This window comes from Pleurodeles waltl, chromosome 1_1, assembly GCF_031143425.1.
Source record: "Pleurodeles waltl isolate 20211129_DDA chromosome 1_1, aPleWal1.hap1.20221129, whole genome shotgun sequence".
In the NCBI taxonomy this organism is placed as follows: domain Eukaryota; kingdom Metazoa; phylum Chordata; class Amphibia; order Caudata; family Salamandridae; genus Pleurodeles; species Pleurodeles waltl.
This window is the reverse complement of record NC_090436.1, coordinates 308,538,682-308,562,909: the sequence shown is the minus strand read 5'-3', so window position 1 is coordinate 308,562,909 and position 24,228 is coordinate 308,538,682. Positions and strand designations below refer to the sequence as shown.

The 24,228-nt window shown below is 47.4% G+C and overlaps 1 protein-coding gene across 1 annotated transcript in view; it reads right to left on the bottom strand.

Annotated features, from left to right (window-relative positions):
* Positions 1-24,228, bottom strand: part of IL31RA (interleukin 31 receptor A) — a 1,545,596-nt gene that overhangs the window by 53,414 nt on the left and 1,467,954 nt on the right. Inside the window, exon 16 of the mRNA XM_069222232.1 lies at positions 10,819-10,897. Coding sequence (XP_069078333.1) covers positions 10,819-10,897 — 79 coding nt within the window. The remainder of the gene's footprint in view (positions 1-10,818; positions 10,898-24,228) is intronic.

The window sequence follows — 24,228 nt, the reverse complement described above, 5'->3', positions numbered from 1 at the left end:
GGTGTTTTTCTTTTTATCTTCCTTTGTGGTTTAAAATATTAAAAGAGGTGAATTCTAGTGGTGTGTAGTTGTGTCCCATTTGTTTGCTTATTGTAAATCTATTAGAAGGAAAAGTGTGAAATATTTGCTGAAATTCATGAGTTTTGGTATTTTTTCCAGTTAGCTTTTTTATTTTGAAGTAGCATGCCTATATACTGGTGATTTTTGATTAAGTATGGTGTGGGACGTTTCACAGATTTTGCTCTCTACTTGCTGGATAGGAAAAAGTGGTAAGTACTCAGTGGAGTTAGAATAGTAACTTTGCCCCCCCAGTCATTGTCCAGCACCTATCCTGAGGTACGTACTTGGCAGAGTAGAGTTAGAATAGTCATTTGCCCCCAGTCAGTGTCCAGCACCTGCCCTGAGGTAAGTACTCAGTTGTGTTAGAATGGCAATTTTGCCTCCCAGTCACTGTCCAGCACCTGCCCTGAGGTAAGTACTCTGCGGAGTTAAAATAATAATTTTGCCCCATAGACACTGTCCAGCACCTGCCCTGCGGTAAGTACTCGGTGGAGTTAGAATTGTAAGTTTGCTCCCCAGACACTGTCCAGCACCTGCCCTGAGGTAAGTACTCAGTAGAGCTAGAATGGTAATTTTGCCCCATAGTCATTGTCCACAACTTGCCCTGAGGTAAGTACTCAGCAGAGTTACAATAGTAATTTTGCACCCCATACACTGTCCGGCACCTTCCCTGAGGAAAGTACTCAGTAGAGTTAGAACAGTAATTATGATCCGCAGCCACTGTCCAGCATCTGCGCTAAGGTATGTACTCGGCAGAATTCGAATAGTAATTTTGCCCCGCAGACACTGTCCAGCACCTGCCCTGAGGTACGTACTCGGCGGAGTTAGAATAGAAATTTTGCTCCCCAGAGACTGCCCAGCACCTGCCGTGAGGCAAGTAGTCCGTGGAGTTAGAATAGTAATTTTATCCCCCCAGTCACTGTACAGCACCTGTCCTAAGGTAAGTATGTGGCAGACTTAGAATAGTAATTTTGCCCCCAGACACTGTCCAGCTCCTGCTCTGGGGTAAGTTTTCATTGATGTTTAGAACATTTTAACATCAGTCTTTGTCCAGCACTTTCCCTAAGTAGATTCTAGGTCATAGGTAAGTTATGATTATATTAATATTTTTTATTATTTTATATTTATATATTTTTATAAAATAAAGGGTGAATGGTAACTTACAAAGTTCCAACAGTAGTATATGGCTTGAAGGTGGCAGTTGAAGATAACTTTTAGAATGTCTGTGAAATAATTTAAAAAAAATTGTTCTGGGTTTGTTGGCATTTTATTAGGATGATTTAAAGTAAGATTACACTTACTTGTGTAGCTGGATGGCAATATTTGCAAATGGGTGGGTTGATCTTCTCTGGACTCGGTATGTGTGGTCACAAGACAGTTTACCACTAATCACAAAACGGTGGATGGCTCCTTTTATATGTTTTTATGGAGCATTCGATAATTACAATGAAATATGCGTTGGAAAGTGGGGTTTTAAATCGTGACTAAGGGGGTCATTCCGACCTCGGCGGTCTTTTCAATAGACCGCCGAGGGACCGCCGTACGTGCTGGCGGTCTTCCGCATGGGCCATTCTGACTGTTGGCAGCGCTCCGCCCGTTTCCGGACGAAGAACCGCCAACAGCCATACTGGCGGCAGGCGGGGAAGTGGAGGTAGCTCCACCTCCACCGCCACGCCAACAGAACACCGCCCAGCGAATCACGACCTGTGATTCGCTGTGGCAGTGTTCTGTTGGCGTGTCGGCGGAGCTGCCCGTTCCCTCCCGGAGGATCACCAGGAACAGGTAAGGTGATCGTCCGCTAGGGAAGGGGGGTGGGGGGGTGTTGTGAGTTGTGTGCGTGCATGGGGGTGTGCGTATGTGTATATTGAGGGGGCGTGTGAATGCGTGCATGAATGCAGGGGGGTGTGTGTATGTGCATGGATGCGTGCATGAATGCGGGGGGTGTGTGTATGTGCATGGATGCGTGCATGAATGCGGGGGGGTGTGTGTATGTGCATGGATGCGTGCATGAATGCGGGGGGGTGTGTGTGTGTGCATGGATGCGTGCATGAATGCGGGGGGTGTGTGTATGTGCATGGATGCGTGCATGAATGTGGGGGGTGTGTGTATGTGCATGGATGCGTGCCTGTATGTGTGTATGTGTGTGTATATGTTGGGGATCGGGGTGGGGGACGGGGGTCCTGCAACCTTTTGGGGGTGGTGGGGGGGGGTAGGGGAGGGAGTCGGGGTGGGGGTTGGGGAGACCCCTATCAGTGCCAGGGAAGGGATTCCCTGGCACTGATAGTGCTTACCGCCATGGATTGCATGGCGGTCCCCAACCGCATGAAATCAATGGCGGTAAGCCGGGGTCAGGCGGGTTGGAATACCGCCGGCGGTATGTGACGACCGCCGGCCTGGAGACCCAGGTCTCCAGCCCGGCGGTCATTACCGCCGTGGCGGTCGGAACAGTGAAGCGGCGGCTGACCATGGCGGTAACCACCATGGTCAGAATACATGAAAAAAGACCGCCAGCCTGTTGGCGGTCTTACCGCTGCTTCACCGCCGACCGCCAGGGTCAGAATGACCCCTAAATGTCTAATACCTTCTTATTGAAAAATACGTGTTTTTTTTTACCTTCTTCACAATATGGAACAGCAATCATGGTTGGGGACTGCATGGTAAAAGTATGTGGGGTAAAGGCATGCATTTTCCCATCATACAACCAAAATGGAGTGCCACAGGCAGCACAAGTTGCTGCCTCGTGTTACTCTGTGTTGTTGGGAAGGCGTTCTATGGGTGGGGCGCGGGTGTTTCCACACATCCACCCATAGGTTTTTGTGCATTCCCAGATTCACCATGAGTGGTAGATCTGGGAATGTGTCAAAATGCTACACCTTGCCAAGAGAGGCATAACTAGGAGAAATATCTGTATTTCTCTTTTTTGTTTAGCTCTTTCTATGTGTGCAAAAAGAGGAAAAAAGCCTCAGAGGATTGTTTTTGTGCCAGAAGGTGTCCTTTCCTGCATAAACACAATCATGCCTGCAATGTAGGCATCCTTGCACCATGATGCAAGGGTGCCTGCATCAGCGCTAGGCATCTGGAATTGCACTACCACTAGAAATGGACAGGAATGCACCGTATAATGGTAAAAACAGTGAATTCCAGCCCTTTTCCTTAGAGCACGCCAGCAAGGTGGCTTGCTGTGTTGCGCTGTGTGAAAGAATTATAAATCTGCTCCTTCAGTCAGCCACCACTCTCAACCCTGGACTGACCCTAAATAGAGGAATAGAGGGGAGATCTTAACACTGGAAAAGTTTGTAAAATTGAAGAATACTAACCAATCAGGTTAGACTTTTTGGGTCAGATTTATCAAGGGATTATGTTGCTCTTGCATTATGCAGGGTATCGGAAGGGCAACTCAATCCCTACAGTCAGATTTGCAAAGTAACACAAGGCCACTTTGCACGACCCTGCATTGCTTGGTAAATCTGGAGTAACAGAAGGCAGCGCATGTCACTGCTTTGCGTCACTCTGCCTGGGAAAGTGTTCCATAGGTGGAGTGCTCGTGGTCTCATGTATCCACTCATGGATTTTGGCACATTCCTATGTTTACCAACACTGGTTAACCTGGGAATGCATTGAAATACTATGGCCCTCATTTGGATCTAGGCGGTCTTTTCTCAAGACCGCCGAGGTACCGCCGTGCTGAAGACCGCCAGTGCAGGTGGTTTTCTGCACAGCGTATTATAACTGCTGGCAGCCCTCTGCCCTTTTCCGGACGGAGAGCCGCCAGCAGCCATACTGGCGGTCGGCAGTGAAGTGGAGGCTGCTCCACTTCCACGTCATCAGAACACAGCCCACCGAATCACAACCTAGGATTCGGCGTGGTGGTGTTCTGGTGACGGGGTGCTGGCGGCGGAGAAGCCCCCATGGATCCCGTTCCCTTCCGGAGGATCACCGGACCAGGTAAGGTGATCGCCTTTTAGGGGAGGAGGGTGGGGGGGTGTTGTATGCGTGCATGGGTGTGTGCGTGTGAGTGTGTAGAGGGGGTGTGTCAGTGCGTGTATGCATGCGGGGGTGTGGTGTGTGTATGGGAAATGTGTGCGTTTATGTCTGTGTGTATGTGTGCGTGTATGTGTAGTAGTTGTGTGAGTGTGCATGTAGGGTGTGTGTGTGTGTGTCAATGTTTGTGGGGGTGTGTGGAGGAGGGTCCTACCACCTTTTGGGGGTGGTAGGGGGGTCGTGGGTTTGGGGGGAGGACTATGGGGAGGCGGGTGTGTTCGAGACCTCTATTAGTGCCAGGGAACGGATTCCCTGGCACTGATAGTGCCTACCGCCATGGATTTTGTGGCGGCACAGAACCCCACGAAATCCATGGCGGTATGCGGGGTCGTGATGCCGCCGGCGGTGTAGTGACTGAAGTCTCCAGCCCAGTGGTCATTACCACACTGGCGGTCGGAGTGGAGAAGTGGCGGTTTGGCATGGCGGTCACCGCCATGCTTGTAATGTCATTTTTTTTACCCCCGGCCTGTTTGCGGTATTACTGCCACTTCTCCACCGACTGCCAGGGTTGTAATGAAGGCCTATGTCTTCCCAGGGGAAGTGCAGTGAGAAGAAATATATTTATTTCTCCTTGTTGTTTTTTCCAAGTGTTCTGCATTATGCAGCACACTTAGAAAGAGGAAAATGCCTATGGGGATTGTTTTGGTGCAGAAAGGTGCCTCTTCCTGCACAAAAACAACCCTGCCTACAACGTAGGCACTCTTGCACCATCACACAAGAGTGCCTACATTGGCGCAAGGCAGCACATTGTGCGCCAGCACAAGGAGATGACAGGAATGCACAACAAATGTTAAATACGCCACAGTCCTGCCCTCTCCCTTTCACATAGCGCAGCAAGGTGTCTTGCTGTTTTGCAATGTGTGAAAGTATGATAAATGTTTGCACGCTTACATTTTTCAAAGAATTAGTCAACTATCTCCCATTGTGCCCACTGATGTCTCTCTTTATAACAATGTTGTGGCTCCAGATTTTAAGAAGACTCTGGTCTCCAAAAAATTATTTGTCCTGGTCTGCATAAATTGGAGTGGGGAGAACGGCATCATATTTATGTAGACATGTTACTGTTTCTCTACCTCCTGCACTGGCTACATTTAGACTGCTTTGTGCCAAAGCATACACCATTTAACCTCTGGAAGGGTTACTCTTCAGTACAAATACTAAGCTTAGACATAGTTTAAAACTTTTACCATTTTCTAAGTCTGTTGTGCCTTACAACACACTTGCAAAGTTGTAATGATTTTGAGAAAATTAAACGCTTATCAAACTTTGGCCCATATTTATACTTTCTTTGAGCCGCATCTGCGCCATTCTTTGACGCAAAAGCGGTGCAAACTTACAAAATACAATGGTATTTTGTAAGTTTGCGCCGCTTTTGCGTCAAAAATACAGGCCTTTGTGTATGCAGCAAGGAAGTGTTATTTTGTGACACAAAGGGGCATATTTATACTCTGTTTGCGCCGAATGTGCGTCAAACTTTTTGACGCACATTCGGCGCAAACACTGCCCCATATTTATACTTTGATGTCCGACCCCACGGGCGTCAAAGTTCCACCATGTGCGTCATTTTTTAGAAGGGTGAACCAGCCTTGCGTTAATTATATGCAAGGTAGGCGTTCCCTTCTAAAAAATGACTTTAAGGCCTGTGCCCCATATTTATACTGTGACGTCATTTTGACGCACAGGAGGGGGCAGGCCTTAAAAAACGGCGCCGATTTTTAACGCCTGGGTCAGGGCAGGCGTTAAGGGACCTGTGGGCTCAGAAGGAGCCCAGAGGTGCCCTCCCATGCCCCCAGGAACACCCCCTGCCACCCTTGCCCACCCCAGGAGGACACCAAAGGATGGAGGGACCCATTCCAGGGAAGTTAAGGTAAGTTCAGGTAAGTATATTTTTTCGATTTTTTTTGTGGCATGGGGGCCTGATTTGTGCCCCCCTACATGCCACTATGCCCAATGACCATGCCCAGGGGACATAAGTCCCCTAGGCATGGCCATTGGGCAAGGGGGCATGACTCCTGTCATTTCAATGGGGGTTGGGCGTCAAAAAAAATGGCGCAAATCGGGTTAGGGCCAAAATTTTGCCTCAGACCTGACTTGTCCCATTTTTTGACGCCCAAGCTCCATTTTCCCCTACGCCGGGGCTGCCTGGTGTGAGTCATTTTTTTTGACACACACCAGTCCGCAGCGCCGGCTAACGTCATCCAATAAATAAGGCGCCCGCATGGCGCTTTGGAATGGCGTTAGCCGGCGTTAAAATTTTTGACGCACAACTGCGTTGGCGCAGTTGTGCGTCAAAAAGTATAAATATGGGCCAAAGTTCTGTCTACTGTTCTTAGTAGAAAGGGCTTTGGGTGGAAATCCAAGGTGGCTGCATGGGGATGCCTTTGTACCACCAATGGAATGCCCCATTGATGCAAAGTAGCACAGTACTTTGTGCTACTTCTAGGCTACTTTCCCATGCAAGTCAGGATTTGTGCAGGAAAGTATATCTGAAAGCAACACTTTGCACTGGCATTGTGGCACAAACACAGAGCAGCGTTAGTAAATCTGATCCAAAGGCTTTTGTAGACCTCCTTGCTGCCAGAGATTGTGAGTAGGTTCACATGGTATGTTGGTGTATTAATATCTAGGGTCTTGTAAGTGAAGCATCCCAGTTGGAACTTAGGGCCTGATTTAGATATTGGTGGGCAGGTTACGCAGTTACAACGATGACAAATACCCTGTCTGCTGAAATCTAAATCCCATTATATTCTATGGGATTCAGATTTCGGCAGATGGAATATCCATCACCGTTGTGATGGAGTAACCCGTCCGCCAGTATTTAAATGAGATACCCTTAGTTACTGCCTCAATAGGAAGCCACTGTAATGTAGCAAGAATAGGGGAGTTACTTTTTCAACAAGGATTTTAGTCAGGGAAGGAGACTTTCAAATGACCGTATATGGATTGTGGCACACCCACCAAGTCTGCGTTGTCAAAGTCCAGCCTTGATATTATCGTTGTGTCTGTAGTAGACCTAAATTGATAGCAACAGCAGGAGAATCTTACCAGATATGGTTTTGTGCTGTATTCCTCATAGTGGTTGCTGTACTGCCTTGCGTGAAAAATGAGTACACGTGGGCGCAAGTTTCATCTGTCTAGCTCCTTAGTCTTTAGGAAGAAAAGAGTGCAACATTGTGTGAACTTTCTCAGGAGACCTATGGGTTAGTTGGCTCTGATTGTAACAATGAAAATCTTTTAACACTGGGGTCCTACAGCTTAAAATTACAGTTGCACCCAAAACTAAGCACCACGTACTTCTCCTTAGCCCTTGACCCCCAGGGGTCAAGGGCTAAGGAGATGATGTGGAGCAATCCAAGAGGGGATGTGGAGCAATCCAAGAATTGCTCAGGGAGGTGGTGTTTGGTAGCATGTTCGAACTCAATGAAGTATATAACAACAGTTGATAAATGATTACCCAGCTAGTGTTTTACTTGAGAACAATAGCACTTTAATCAGGACTACAGCTAAATAGTACAACACATGGGCCAGATTTATCAAGGTTTTGCGTCACCCTTGTGCCACACAAGATGGTGCAAGGGTGATGCAAAACCTAAGTGAGCTTTATCAAGCCACGCCCTGCATGGCTTGATAAATCAAGAGTAACACAAGGCAGTGCAAATCGCTGCCTTGCATTAGTCTGGGGCAGGCAGGCATTCTATGGGTGGAGTGTGGGTGTTCCCACGCTTTCACCCATGGAATTTGGTGCACTCCCAGATTTGCTAGTAATGGTAGACCTAGAAATGCGTCAAAATGCTACGTCTCCCTAAGTGGGTTGTAACAGGGAGAAATGCCTTTATTTCCGCTTGTTTTTTCCTCTTTCTAGGTGTGCTGCATTATGCAGCAAACATAGAAAGAGGAAAATGCCTTTCAGGATTGCTTTTGTGCAGGAAGGTGTCCCTTCCTGCATAAAACATTTCTGCTTACAAAGCAGGCAACCTTACACCATGTAGCAAGGGTGTCCGCATTGGAGCTAGGCAGCCAAAACAGTTCTTGGAAAGGGCAGCAATACACTATATAATGGTAAATGCAGCATATTCCTGACCTTTCCTTTTCACCCAGTACAGAGTGACATTTTTATAACATATTTAGCAAAAAATCGGATAACACAGCAAGTCACCTTGTTGCACTGTGCTGCAAGAAAGGGAAATAGCAGGCATGCACCATATTTACCATTATGCGATGCATTACTGTTCTTTCATACCAACATTCTGCAGCACGCATGCAGAGAGGACATTGGCATAGGGCATGAATTTTGTGCAGGGGTCCCTTTCCACTTCTTTTTTGCTATGGTGCAGTTCTGCTCTCTCCAGTTTACGCAATGCTGCGCAGCACATTTGCTCGCTACCCGCATTCCCCCAACTATTTGTAAATCTGAGCCTACAATTCTATGTAGCAAAGGATTTGCGTCAGAATCTAACGGTGGATGAATGCGAACACTTGGATTGTGTTTCAGATCTGTGTTAAAAAAAATGTAACACAACCCTTACACAAATTCTTTGTGAATCTGAGACTGTGTTTCTCTTAATCAGAACAGCATGAATGGAACTTTAAAAATACCCTGAGGAAACCTTTTCTTTGAAACAAGAAATAAAAATAAAGTGAAGATCCTGCCCCGATCAGGCTATAAGTAACTGTGAAAGTGTGCTAATTGTCCTACAAAATTGTTTTGAAGTTTCTTTCACTCAACATCAAGACCATAAAATTAAAGTAGAGATTTTGAGACGATGTGACTAACACTGTCGCCCAGACTTGTCAAGTCTTTGCTTTACTTTCCATTTAAAGCAGGGAAGAGTTCCATGGGTGAAGCAAGGACAATCCCATGCATCCATCCATAGATTCTGGCATATTCCCAGATTTACTAAAGCTGGTAAACCAGGGAATGCATCAAAATGCTATGCCTTCCCTAAGTAGGCATAATGAGGAAAAGTAGCTTTATTTCTCTACATTAGTTTCTCTTTCCACGTTTGCTGCGTTCTGCAGCGCATGTAGAACCTGAAAAATGACATAAAGGATTATTTTTGTGCAGGAAGGTGTCCCTTCCTGTTCAAAAACAATCCTGCCCATACTGCAGGCAACCTTGCACTATTGTGTCCGCATTGGTGGTAGGCAGCACACAGTGCACTAGGTTAAATGCTCCATATCTTTGCACATATAGAGCATTTCTCCTCTCTCCCATCCATGCACCGCAACATAGCAACTTTGCTTGCTGCCTGCATTGCCTGAAAGATTAGCAAATAAAAACATTCCACTGTGTAGTTACCAGTCCCATTTCATTGGCATTATGGGCTATGTAGGAACATCAAGCTTTCAAGTTATGTCCCCACGTAATTTCAGCAAGAAAAACCGACAACATCTGTGTGGTGACAAGTGGCCCAGAGTGAGGGAAAAGCAGGAGGGTCGGTGCCATTGCCGAGTTCCATTCTCTCATGGCCCTACACTGCCAGTTCAGTAATGCTGCATCCAAACTGGTAATTCTGGGCGAAGAATTAGCGAAAGTGTGTTCCTGCACAAATCATGATGACTTAACAGTGAAGAGCTGAGGGGCATATTTATACTCCGTTTGCGCCGGAATTGCGTCGTTTTTTTTTACGCAATTTCAAAGCAAAACTAACTCCATATTTATACTTTGGCGTTAGACGCGTCTAGCGCCAAAGTCCATGGAGTTAGCGTCACTTTTTAGCGTGGACACCTACTTTGCGTTAATGAGATGCAAGGTAGGCGTTCACGTCTAAAAAATCGACTCCGAGGCATGTGCGTCGGATTTATACTCCCGGGCAAAAATCACGCCCGGGAGTGGGCGGGTCAAAAAAAATTACCTACGGCCGCTTTTGCGCCGTTTTTTAGCGCCTGCAAAAGGCAGGCGTTAAGGGACCTGTGGGCTCTGAAGGAGCCCAGAGGTGCCCTCCCATGCCCCCAGGGACACCCCCTGTCACCCTTGCCCACCCCAGGAGGACACCCAAGGCTGGAGGGACCCATCCCAGGGACATTAAGGTAAGTTCAGGTAAGTATTTTTTTTATTTTTTTTTGTGGCATAGGGGGGCCTGATTTGTGCCCCCCTACATGCCACTATGCCCAATGACCATGCCCAGGGGACAGAAGTCCCCTGGGCATGGCCATTGGGCAAGGGGGCATGACTCCTGTCTTTGCTAAGACAGGAGTCATTTCTATGGGGGTTGGGAGTGAAAAAAAAATGGCGCAAATCGGGTTGAGGCGCAAAAATTGCCTCAAACTGACTTGCCCCATTTCTTGACGCCCAACCTCCATTTCCCCCTACGCCGGCGGTGCCTGGTGTACGTCGTTTTTTTTAACGCACACCAGATGGCGCCGGCGGCTAACGCCGGCTAACGTCATTCAATAAATACGGCGCCCGCATGGCGCTTCAGAATGGCGTTAGCCGGCACTAATTTTTTTGACGCAAAACTGCGTTAGCGCAGTTTTGCGTCAAAAAGTATAAATATGGCCCTTAGTTTCTAAGATTTTTTTTTTACTGCCTCTGAGAAATACCCTGTCTCTAGCTGTGTTAACTGATACTATACAACAAGGCATGAACTTATAATAACCTTCAAAAACGAATTGTGGGCTCAGACATAACTCATAAATGCATAAAGGTTTCTGGTCAAAGTTCAAGTCCAAAATAGGTTTTCAAGGAACAGCACAGAAGCATGAATACCGCGTTACCTTGGATATATCGTCAGGCCATTCTGTCACACTGCTCCCTCCGGGATTTGGCACATCAGGCCAGCAGGCTCGTTTTAACCTACGAATCAAGAATGAGTATTTACAACAACTTTGACAAAAGGAGTTCTAGTCTTATCTATCTGTACATGATTAAATCGGCAATGACGAAACGGCCCATGATAATTCAATAGCATACTTCATTTTGACGAATGGATACTCGGATGAAAATTGCCCATTTTATTGTTACTTAAGCTACTTACAAGAGAGAATCCATATGCTCCCTTTGCCAGCTGCCCAACCCGTGTTTATTCTTCGTCAATCTGTACACACCTCATCTTTTCCTTTGTTGTTTCTATATTATTTTGAACACCACTAGGAGACACTGACGGTCAGGTATACTAAGGTTTCGTGTTGGTGGTGCAACACTTTCATGTGGTAGCCCGATGCAAATTCCTTTTTGGCGTTTATTAAGTCGCGCAAAGCCACCCCCGTGGATCCACACTTGGATTTTGAGACAGTCCTAGATTTACTAAAGTGACTAAAGCTGAGATTGTGCCAAAAAGTTACACCTCCCTGAAGCATGTGTAAGGATGGGAAATATCTTTATTTCTCTTCCTTACTTCCTTTTTCTATGCAGCACACATAAAAAGAGGAAATTGCTTGTAAGGATTGTTTTTGAGCATGAAGGTATCCTTTTATGCACAAAAACAATCCTGTCTGTAATGCAGACACCCCTGCACCATGGGGCAGATACGTTTGCCCTGGCGCTAGGCAGCATACAGTAGTAGGAGACAGCAGAAATGCACCATATCTTCATAAATATGGCGTCTTTCTGGTGTCTCCCGTTCAGCAGCGCAGTGACTTTGCTTGCTGCCCTGCATTGTGTGATATGTTAGTAAATATGCCCCTGAGCTTCTGATGTGAATAACCAAGGGCTGTTATAGAAACTCCGCCCGGGATCATAAAATGGTATGTGCACATGCTTTGTTCATCCCTGGAGCACAATGGTATTGTACAAGAGGCGGCAGATGTTTGTACGGACCCTTCTGTAATACTGATAGCGCTGGTGCACATGAAACATCAGAGGTGGCAGACATTTGTACGCCTCCTTCTGTAATACTGATAGCGCTGGCGCACATGAAACGTCAGCACTATCATGAGAGGGCATGGTCTCAAATGAGAGAATCTCTGGCCTCTGTGCCCACAATTTAGTATAAAAGCAGACACAGATGCAAACATACCTCTAGGAGGCACGCTGAAAGTGTGCCACAAAACGTTGGTGCACAGTCAGTGCACCCTTTGAGGGTAGCCCTCTCGAGAGGTGAAAACGGTAACAAGGACCCCCACACATTCCCTCGCAGATGAGTGCAGTCACTCACGCCATCTGCTTGCAAGGGGATCCCTCTCCCCTTTTTAAAGTGCAGGCCGGTTCCACCTACACAGAGAAACAAGGAGTAGCTTTGACGCAGACGCTCTGTATTTCACCCAGGGCATCGCGAGTTGCATTCATTATAATAGGGCGCACTAGCTCTGTTTACGCCCTGCGGATCAGGTTTACTTCCTTTAAAAAATCAGACTTTGTGTCAAAATGCATGGATAGATGCATAGGAAAGTCCACGCTCAATCCATGTAACAGCTCCGTGATGCAATGTAATGCAAGGCAAAGCAAAGCTTTGCATTTTGTTTCTTTTTTTTTTTTACAATGCTGTGAAGGCAACACAAATCAGCCCTTGCTTATTTTTGTAAGTCTCGAAAAGCCTTTTGCATCGTGGCTGCACCAAAGAAGTGGTACAACCATGACTCAAAATGTTAGAAAATCTGGTCTGAGCAACTTGGGGGGGTTATTTTATCATTTGTAGCACAACGTAATGAAGCAACCATAATTGCTACACTGTGTTGCAAAGAGCATCAGAGCATCAGAGAGGCGTATCTGCTACAATATGGCAGTACTACTCTCTTCCCCAGCTTTGGGGCCACAGCATGATGACGGGTTTGTCTTGCGCAGTGCAGGGCTGAAAGCTTGTTTTATGCACCAGCAGTGCATAAAGTGATTTTATTTAACTGAATATTTTTCTGAGTTAGTGCTTTATGTTCAGAAAGCACAGCTCAAAAACCGAAGGAGGCAAATCCTTCTATTTTGAGCTGTACGATCTGAAAATAAAGCACTAACTTTAGAGATATATCAAGTTAATTGAAATCACTTTATTCACAGCAAGCTCATAAAACAGGTACTCAGCTCTGCACTGCACCAGCAAAGCACATCAAGATACTCCCCCTGGTGCTATCACAGGCTGCCTAGTGGAAGGATGTGTTTATGATGTCAAGCGTAAGTTTTTTATAGCACGTGTACCCTTCTATAAAGAAATACTGTTTGAACTAACCTTAAAAATGTTACCCCGTTGTGACTTTCAGTGGAACACACATGCAATGTATGAAAAATTAAGAGAAGTAAAATCTTTTCTCCTTCTAAGAGCCTTCTTCAAGGAGGCATTATTTTTGGGTGCAAAGGCCTACCTGTCCTTGTTAGTGGACAGGGCTTTGCCGACATCGCAACACACAGCTCAGATAAATCTAAGGGCAGATTTATCATTATGAGACGCACTGCAGCAAGCCACCTTGCTGCTTGACAGGGAAAGGGCACATTAAAAGAAATACAGCACATTCCTGTGTTTTCCCAGCCCTGGCTCACAATGTGCTGCCTGCATTGTAAGCAGGATTGTTTTTGTGTAGGAAGGGGCATTTTCCTAAACAAAACAATCCTCTTAGGCATTTTCCTCTTTCTATGTGTCCCGCAGAGTGCAGCACACATAGAAAGAGGAAACAATGAGGAGAAATATTTCTTCTCGTTATGCCTCACCTGGGGAGGTGTAGCAGTTTTGGCACATTATCAGGTCTAACATTTATGGTAACTCTGGGAATATGACAAAATACATTGGTGTTGCATGAGAACACCCACGCACCACCCATGGAACACCTTCCCGGGGCAGAGTAACACAATGCAGCGGTTTGTGCTGTCTTGAGTTGCTCTGGAATTATCAAGCCAGACATGCCATGCAAGGTTGCCTTGTGTGGCCTGATAAATCACACTAAAGGGTTGTGTGGCGCTTGCACACTGTAGCGTGGTGCAAATGCATCGCAGCCCATTTATAAGTATGGCCCTTACTTTCTAAGATATATGTCTTGTGTAAACTTCCACTCACATACTGGACTTCCCAACAGTTGACAGTATATAGTACATGGCCTGCACACATATGACAAGTGGAGGCCACAATGTCAACCGCAAGTCCTTGTAGGGTTTCCTGATCCCTGTATTTCTCTAACTTATCTACCCTAAAACTACTTCCCTAACACTTTCACACAATTACATAAATTTTGATGTCATCTGTAAATCTCCTGGAAACAAAAATATATTTGTTGAAGAATTTAATGATGGTGTCACCGGCATGTCCATTATTTACACTAGGAATATAGATCTTGAAAACTCCAAAAATAAGTTACCAACCTTGTACTCCAGTTTTCCATTGTCAGAGCCATATTTATCAAGGGTTTTGTACCACCCTTGTGCCATACAAGGAGGCTCAGCGTGACGCAAGACCTATAATGAGATTTACCAAGCCACACAAGCCCATCCTGTGTGGCCCTACCTGGCTTGATAAATTAGGAGTAACACAAGGCAGCGCAAGTCGCTGCCTTGCATTACTCTGCCCAAGGAAGGCGTTCCATGGGTGGAGAGTGGGAATTCCCACGCATCTATCCATGGATCACGAAACGCTCCCAGATTTACCAATAATGGTACACCTGGGCATGTGTCTGAATGCTACGCCTTCCCAGGGGATTCCCAGTAGGAATATCTTTATTTCTCACTGTTGTATCCTCTTTCTACATGTGCTGCATTCTGCATCACACACAGAAAGAGGAAAAAGCCTCAGAGGATTTTTTTTTGCAGGAAGGTGTACCTCACAGGCATCCTTGCACCAGGCACAAGGATGGTGTGTTGGCACTAGGCAGCAGTTTGTGTGCCAATGCAGGAAAGAGCAGGACTGCACAATATCTTGATAGATGTGGCGCATTCCTGCTCTCTCCCTTTCATGCAGTGCAGCAAAGTGTCTTGCTTTGTTGTGTTGGGTAAAATAATAATAAATATGACCCATGGTATCTTTCATAGATGCACATGCTTGAATCATTCCCCATCGTCGAAATAGGAGAACAAGTGACGTACCTTTGGTAGTGCCTTATCTGGTAGAGACATATTCTAGATGCAGATTCCTTACCTTTTGAATTTCCCCCACGTGTCAGCTTAGTCCACAGAAATTTCTGAGGAGTACCCCTACAGGCTCTTAGGTGGCGTTGATCAGCTCCGCATCCATCGTCAGTGTCATACGAGCCCGATTTGACATTGTGAGACCTTTATAGGTGCCATCCCAACGCACTGACATCAGTTTCTTTTCACAGCTCTCCACACCAGAGGTGCAGAGCCATGAAGAACACTGACTACCTTTGCATCAAAACTGAGGCCCTGAAAGGGGAGTTCCTGTCCCTAGAAATCAGTTTGCAGAGCAGGGAGGATGGGTGGGTCGGTAAGCATTCTGCAGTTATAACATGGCTCTCCCAGATAAGGTGTTACCAAAGGTAAATAACTTCATCTGATAGAGACTTCTGGTTGCAGATTCCTTACCTTTTGAATAGGTACCGAAACAACACCATCTAAGGGGGTTGGTCAGCGAACGAAGATCATACTAGAAAGTCCTGCAGGACAAAATGGGCAAAGTACCCATCTCTATGGACCTGATTGTCAAGGCAGTAGTGTTTGGTGAACCTGTGCAAGGATGCCCACCATGTTGCTGCCTGAAAAATATCAACGACTGGAACTCTGCATGCTAATGTAGTGGTCGCAGCTGTCGCTCGAGCAGAATGAGCAACAAGCCCTCATGGGGTTGCCTTTTAGCTAGTGCATAACGGATCTTAATGCAGAGTATGACCCATCTGTAGATAGTCCACTTCTGCACTGTCCGACCTTTCTTCGCACCAACATAACCGACAGAGTTGATCATCCACCCGGAACATTTTTGTACAATCAAAGTAGAAATCCAACAATCTTTTTAGATCCAGGTGCTGGAGTCTCTCCTCTTCCATAGAAGGATGTGGAAGTGCGTAAAAAGTAGGCAAGGTAATGGCTTGGCTTATATGAAATGGCGCAACCACTTTTGGCAGAAAGGAGGCTCTAGTGTGAAGCACCACTTTGTCAGGATAGATGGAAAAGTAGGGCAGCTTAGATGATAATACCTGCAGGTCACTCACCCAGCGGGCAGATGTAATGGCCACAAGGAAGTCTGTTTTCAAAGTGAGAAGCCTGAGAGGACAATTGTGGAGAGGCTCGAAAGGAGCACACATCAGAAATGTCAAAAACAAATTAAAATCCAATTGGGGCATAATGAATGGGGATAGAGGAAACATATTTGTAAGGCCTTGAAGGAATCTATTTACAATCGGGGACCTAAACAAAGAAGGTCAACCAGGCAACTTCAGAAAAGCAGAAATTGTAGACAAATAACCTTTGAACGTGCCCACAGCAGAGCCCTGCTGGGCCAAAGACAATATAAAGAACAAAACCTCAGACTTGTCTGTGCACCATGCCACAAGTTTCTTCCAATGTCAGACATATACCGTTTTAGTGGAGGGGCACCTGGCTGCCAAGATAACGTTACAGACTTTGGACAGGAGGTCAAAAGTTGTCAACTGCTACCGCTCAATCTCCATGCAAGAAAGCAGAATGGACAGGTTTGGGTGCAGAACCCTCCTTTGCTGCTGCAAGAGAAGAGCCTCCCGAAGAGTCAGTCTGACTGGAGGATCGATGGACATGCTCAACAGCTCGGGATACCAGACTCTTTGTGCCCAGTCCTGAGCCAAAAGAATTACGTGGGCCTAGTTGTTTTTGATCTTCTTGAGAACTATGGACAGAAGTGGTGTGGGTGAAAAGGCGTACATGAGGCCTGAGTTCCACTTGAGACGAAAAGCATCTCTGAGCGATTGCCACCTTGGAAACTCCAATGCTCAACACTGCTGAGTTTGCATGCTGTCTGTGGAGGTGAACAGATCTAACCAAGGCTTTTCCCACTGCTGAAAGACACCTTGTGCCACCTCCAGATGGAGACGCCCGTTTGTGATCCGGTAGACATTTTCAATTTAGTTTTTCGGCTCTGGTGTTAAGTTAGCCTGCTAGATGTTGAACCACCAGGGGTATGCCCTGCTTTCCAGCCACATCCAGAGGCACTGAGGCCCATATTTATACTTTTTGACGCTAAACTGCGCTAACGCAGTTTAGCGTCAAAAAATTTAGCGCCGTCTAACGCCATTCTGAAGCGCCATGCGGGCGCCGTATTTATGGAATGGCGTTAGCCGGCGCAAGCAGACCGGCGCTGCCTGGTTTGCGTGGAAAAAAACCACGTAGACCAGGCAGCGCCGGCGTTGGGAAAAAATGACGTTAGGGCGTCTTAAAATGGGGCAAGTCAGGTTGAGGCAAAAAAATCGCCTCAACCCGATTTGCGCCATTTTTTTACGACGCCCAGACGCCATTTCATGACTCCTGTCTTAGTAAAGACAGGAGTCATGCCCCCTTGCCCAATGGCCATGCCCAGGGGACTTGTGTCCCCTGGGCATGGTCATTGGGCATAGTGGCATGTAGGGGGGCACAAATAAGGCCCCCCTATGCCACCCAAAAAAAAGTAAAAAAATATAAAAAATAATACTTACCTGAACTTACCTGAATGTCCCTGGGGTGGGTCCCTCCATCCTTGGGTGTCCTCCTGGGGTGGGCAGGGGTGGCAGGGGGGGTCCCTGGGGGCAGCGGAGGGCACCTGTGGGCTCATTTTGAGCCCACAGGCCCCTTAACGCCTACCTTGACCCAGGCGTTAAATAGTGGCGCAAATGCGGGGTTTTTTGACCCGCCAACTCCCGGGCGTGATTTTTGCCCGGGAGTATAAATACGACGCATTTGCGTCGCCGTCATTTTTTTAGACGGGAACGCCTTCCTTGCATCTCATTAACGCAAGGAAGGCGTTCACGCAAAAAAATGACGCTATTTGCCAATACTTTGGCGCTAGACGCGTCTAACGCCAAAGTATAAATATGGCGTTAGTTTTGCGCCGAATTTGCGTCGAAAAAACTACGCAAATTCGGCGCAAACGGAGTATAAATACGGGCCTGAGCCTCTTGAAAAAGGGTCCATGGCCCCACCCTTCCCTGCTTGTTGCTGTACCACATGGCAGTGGTGTTATCCGTTAACACCTGCTCCATCCTCCCCTTGACAGAGGGAAGAAATGCCTTCAATGCTAGCCAGATCGCACGGAGCTCCAACAGGCTGATGTGGGGTCTGGAGACCAGATGCCTCTGATCTTTACCTCTCTCAGATGGCCGCCTCATCCCAGGAGTGATGCTTCTGTCACTACCATGAGATCTGGTTGGGGAAGGGAAAGGGATCTGCCTCTGACCCAATCGTGGTTCATTAACCAACACTGCTGATCTTGTGCAGTTCCTTCCAAGATCTGGACCTTGTCAGAGAGATTCTTCTAATGCTGCGCCCACTGGAACTTCAGGTAAGTTGTGACCACCAACATCATCTTGGTGAACACCAGAGGGGCGCTGGTAAGGTGAAAAGGGAGCATGGTGAACTGAAAGTGCTTGTGACCTATCAAGAACCGCAAGTAACGTCTGTGGGCAGGCAGGAAGGAAATATGAAAATAAGCATCTTGCAAGTCCAATGCCAGCATCCAATCTCCTGGTTCCAGGGCAGATAAAAACCTAAGCCAGAGTGAAAATTTTGGCCCATATTTATACTTTTTGACGCACAACTGCGCCAACGCAGCTGTGCGTCAAAAATTTTACCGCCGGCTAAAGCCATTCCAACGCACCATGCGGGCGCCTTATTAATGGAATGACGTTAGCCGGCGCTGCGGACTGGTGTCCGTAAAAAAAAAATGACTCACACCAGGCAGCGCCGGCGTATGGGAAAATGGGGGTTGTGCGTCAAAAAATGGTGCAAGTCAGGTCTGAGGCAAAATTCAGGCCTCAAACCGGATTTGCGCCATTTTTTTGGACGCCCAACCTCCATTGACATGACTCCTGTCTTAGCAAAGACAGGAGTCATGCCCCCTTGCCCAATGGCCATGCCCAGGGGACTTATGTCCCCTGGGCATGGTCATTGGGCATAGTGGCATGTAGGGGGGCCCAAATCAAAAAAATACTTACCCGAACTTACCTTAACTTCCCTGGGATGGGTCCCTCCATCCTTGGGTGTCCTCCTGGGGTGGGCAAGGGTGGCAGGGGGTGTCCCTGGGGGCAGGGGAGGGCACCTCTGGGCTCCTTCCGAGCCCACAGGTCCCTTAACGCCTGCCCTGACCCAGGCGTTAAAAAACGGCGCACATCAGGCTGTTCGCCGTTTTTTAAGGCCCACCCCCTCCTGTGCGTTAAAATGACGCCAGAGTATAAATAAGGGGCACAGGCCTTAAAGTCATTTTTTGGAAGGGAACGCCTACCTTGCATATAATTAACGCAAGGCTGGTTCCCCCTTCCAAAAAATGATGCACATGGTGGAATTTTGATGCCCGCGGGGTCGGGCGTCAAAGTATAAATATGGGACAGGGTTTGCGCCGATTGTGCGTCAAATTGTTTGACGCACATTCGGCGCAAACAGAGTATAAATATGCCCCTTTGAATTTATCCTTTTGAGGAAGATATTGAGTGACTGAAGGTCTAGGATAAGGCGTAGGCCCTTGTCTTTTTTGGGAAAAAAGTAGCACGAGTAGCAACCACCACCTACTTCTGGATCGGGAATCCTCTCTTGGCCAGAAGGGGTAGGTGATCCTGTGTCATCCAGTCGTATGATGGTGGCCTGGATGGAGGAGTAGTCTCCAAGAGGAGGGAGTAGCCACGTCTGACTATCTGCAAAACCCGCTTGTCTGACATGAGGGATTGACAGCGGAGGAGGTGATGGCCAATCCTGCCTCCAACTGGCCCTTGGTGGAGAGTCAGACTAAGAAGGCTTAGAGGCTGCTGCAGGGTGTGGGGGGGGTGGGCTGTACAGACAACTGGCTCCTTGATCCACGAGATTCGTGGAACCCATACCCTCAGCCTCGCTGAGACTGGACAGCATGCGCAGCACAGTGACTGGCCGGGAATGTATGTGGTTGGGTGCCCCTTCCGTAGCCACAAAAGGGTTGAAAAGCAGACTGAGGTGGACAAAGGGCCTCGCAAGGCCCAAGGACCTAGCTGTAGCACGAGAAACCATGAAGTACTTGAGCACCTAGTCTGCTTTCTCTCCCAAGAGACGGATGCCATCAAAGGGCATGTCCATAAGATTGGCTTCGATATTCCTCGAAAAGACAGAAGTCCTTAACCAGGCGTGGTTCCTCAAGGCCACCGTTGATGCAACCACTCTCCCCAGTGAGTCCGTCGTGTCCAGTCCACATCATATTATAAACTTTTCTGGGTCTCCTCCTTCAGGGACTGCTTGGGAGAGTACAGCCCTGGACTCCTCCGGGACCTGTGGCAGCACTTTCGCAACCATGGGCCAGATGTAACAAAGGTTTTTACCCATTCTGTGTCTATGGGAAAAAGTGTTTGTACATATGGCCCCTAATCCTACAGCATGTGGGAATAACAGCCCAAAAGCAATGTGATGTTCATGGACCACAATGTAAGGCTGGTGGAAGAAAGCATCTTCTTCCCAATTGTGTCCAACCTTTTGGATTCCCTATCTGGGGATGAGGAAGGAAATGGGAGGTGGAGGCTTGAATAACCAAGCCAAACCAAGCTTTCAGGAGTGGCGTGTTGCGTCAGAATACTTAGGTCATCGGAGCAGGGTGATGGTGGTGGGCCATTGTCCTGTTCACAGGGGCCCATGTTCCAGGTTTGACCAGCTACTCCAGTAGGGCATCTGTAAGGGATTTATTGAATGGTAGCAGGGTTTCAGAGAATGAAGCTCCAGGTTGAAGCACCTCTGCATGAGGTTAGTCTTGACTGCCACTGAGGGAATCTCAAAGTCCAGGACCTCAGCTGCCCTTCACACAGTCATTGAATATGAAGGTTCCTCCTCCATAGCTACGATAAGGGGAGAAAGCATGCTATTATCTAGAGAGGTATCCAGTCCACTACCTTTACCCAAGTCTGCACGTCAGTCCATAGGGTCTTGGAGCTGGTATTCCAAAGGGTCCAACGACCTCTCCTATTCCTCACCTTGACCTAGCCCATAGGAAAGGGGCTCAGGATCCAACATAGGAAGCAAGGCTCCTGCCGGTGTCAGAGTCGCACAACGCCCATCTGGCTCCATGTCTGAGGAGGTGTCTGCGTACAGACCAGTGTCGGGGAAGGTTGAGGTGGTACGACCAGTGCTGGTCCGGATCCAAGCATGGATCCATGGGTGCCACTCAGAGACAAAGCTGAAGCCGCCAGCGTAGAACCAAAAGGGGCCCCTTCTGACTCCCCGGGGCCTAAAGACTCCCCGAAATTTGGCGCGGCATGGAGTTGGCCCAGACACAGGCTCTGCAGAGTCGGCTCAGACATAGACTTGGGTAGAATAATGACACTCCCTTGTCTCGTCGGTCAAGCAGAAGTTGAAGAATGCTTTGCCTTCTTCAATTTCTTCTTATGCCTCATCTTACCTGATCCCGAGTACTTGGAGTGGGATGACGATGATGGAGGACTTTGCGGCCAGTCCCGGGGCCTTCCTCTCGACTGGGGCCTCCATCAGCTTCAGAGACCACTCCCTCAAAGCCTTTGGAAGTATGGCAAACATTCGGACCACGACTTGTGGTTGTGGTCCAGGCATCAAAGACCCAGGAGGTGCGGATCCATCTCCGACATCGCCTGATGACACGTCTCGCAGGGCTTAAACCCGGCCTTCCTCAATGACATCCTTGATGCACCAGGAATAGAAGACTCGAAAAACTCTTTGACAACAGTAGGAAAAAGGTCAGTCAAAAAGTGACTAAGAGGTAGCTCTCTTCAGATTGGTGCTAGATGGAGTGGAAAGAAAAGGACTGATGTCAGCGTGCTGGGGTTGCGCCTATATAGGACCTGCAATGTCATATACGGCGTGGACAACGCCGACGGACTCAGAGCTGATCGATGTCACTTAACGGCGCACAGGGGTGCTGCTCAGAAAATTCTCCGGATCAAGCTGACGCCTGGAGGAAATTCAAAAGGTAAGAAATATGCAACTAGAAGGCTCTAAAAGATATCCCAGGTAATTTTAAAACAGCAAAAAACAATGTTAAAGTACTCACAGGAACAGTGTTTGTTTAGTAACATATCCAACTCATTTGAAAAAAAACTTCAGCAAATGAGGTCTATATGCTAAGCTCTCTACTCCCCCTAGCTCGGATTTCAAAGCACACATGTGAAGTATATACAGAACAGGTAGTGGGCCTCTCTCTGGGGAGGAGGGAGGGTTGCATGTGAATATTTGGAAGATGCCAATGCTGTTAAATTGGAGTTACAATAATAACATAATTTCTGCTCCAGCACTGGATCTTTCATAGATTCACATAATTGAATCAGAGCAGCAAGCAGGAACAGAAGCAATCAATAACAGGTGTAGGAAAGTCACTCTTTTTGGCATGGTTACCCCCACTTTCTGCCTGTTATTAGTGTGCTTAGACTATTTTCACTGGGAGCCTGCTAACCAGGATCCCAGTGATTGTGCTCTCTCCTCTAAATTTAGTTGCTTTGATACACTTTAAATCCCACAATTGACATACAGGTGTACTCCTGTAAGTCCCTAGTATGTGGTGTCGCGCGGGCTCTCATTATTCTAATGAGACTACTGGATTTGAGCGGCAGAATCGACTGTGGTGTGGGAGACTGAGTCTAACCCATTATAGGTGACACCTGTCGCCCCAATCCGGGTTTCGCTCCAGCCAACTAGCAGTGCCTCATCTCTACCCAAGAGCAGGGATGATTGGGCAGCCGAGCGCATGACACAATTGACTCTTCAGGAAAGCGTGGTCACTCAGATCTCATACGTTTCTCTCAGTTACATTAGTCTCACATATACAATGACGTACAGAGAACAGTATATGTTTCAATAAGGTTTTAATGAAGCAACTGCATCTTACATAATGAAGCATGTACTGCAATGACCAGTGTAGGAGGCTGGCCTGGCTTACAGTGGGTACCTGATGGTATTTACACCTTGTGCCAGGTCTAGTTATCCCTTATTAGTAGATTAGTAGAGTTCTAACAGCTTAGGCTGATAGAGGTAGCTATAGCAGAGCAGCTTAGGCTGAACTAGGAGACATGCAAAGCTCCTACTTTACCACTTATATAATATAGCACTATTTCATAATAATCACAATACTCAGAGTTACTAAAAATAAACGTACTTTATTTTAGTGACAATGTGCCCAAAATATCTCAGAGGATATACTCCCTTAGGAGGTAAGTAAAATACACAATATATACACACAAACCAAAATTAGGTAAGTAAACAGTTAGAAAAGTAGTGCAAACACTGTAGAATACAATAGGATGCAAGAGGCCTAGGGGCAACACAAACCATATAGTAAGAAAGTGGAATGCGAATCACTTAGGGACCCCAGGCCTATTGTAGTGTGTAGAGGGTCACTGGGAGTGTAAGAAAACACTAAGGGTGTCCAAGATACCCCACCACAAGACCCTGAAAAGTAGGAGTAAAGTTACCCTACTTCCCCAGAAACACACTAAAGTTGTGATAGGAGATTCTGCAAAGACCACAACAGACTGCAAAGCTCTGAAGACGGATTCCTGGACCTGAGGACCTGTAAAGGAAGGGGACCATGTCCAAGAGTCACAAAGGTGTCCGGGGGGCAGGAGCCCACTAAACCCTGGATGAAGGTGCAAAATGGCTGCCTTTGGGTAGAAGAAGCTGAAGATTCTGCAACAACGGTAGGAACCAGGAACTTCTCCTTTGCACAGAAGATGTTCCATGGCGTGCTGGAGGATACAGAGTTGTTTCCATGCAGAAAGACCGCAAACAAGCCTTGCTAGCTGCAAAGGTCGCAGTTAAAGAAAAAGGGTGCTGCCTGGGCCCAGGAAGGACCAGGAGGTCGCGACTTGGAGGAGGAGACAGAGGGGCGCCCAGCAACACAGAAAGCCCAAGGCGAAGCAGGCAGCGCCGCAGAAGTACTTGAACACGGGTTCAAGAAAACTGAGCATTGCGGTCATCTCAACACAACAAAGGTGGGTCCAACGAAGCCGGTGGTCAACTCAGCGAGTTGAGCAATGTAGGACGGAGTGCTGGGGACCTGGGCTGTGCTGTGCATGAAGGAGCTGCAGTTCACGCAGTGCATAGCATTACTCTCTGGCGTGGGGAGGCAAGGAGTTACCTCCACCAAATTCGGACAGATGGACCACTGGACTGTCGGGGTCACTTAGATC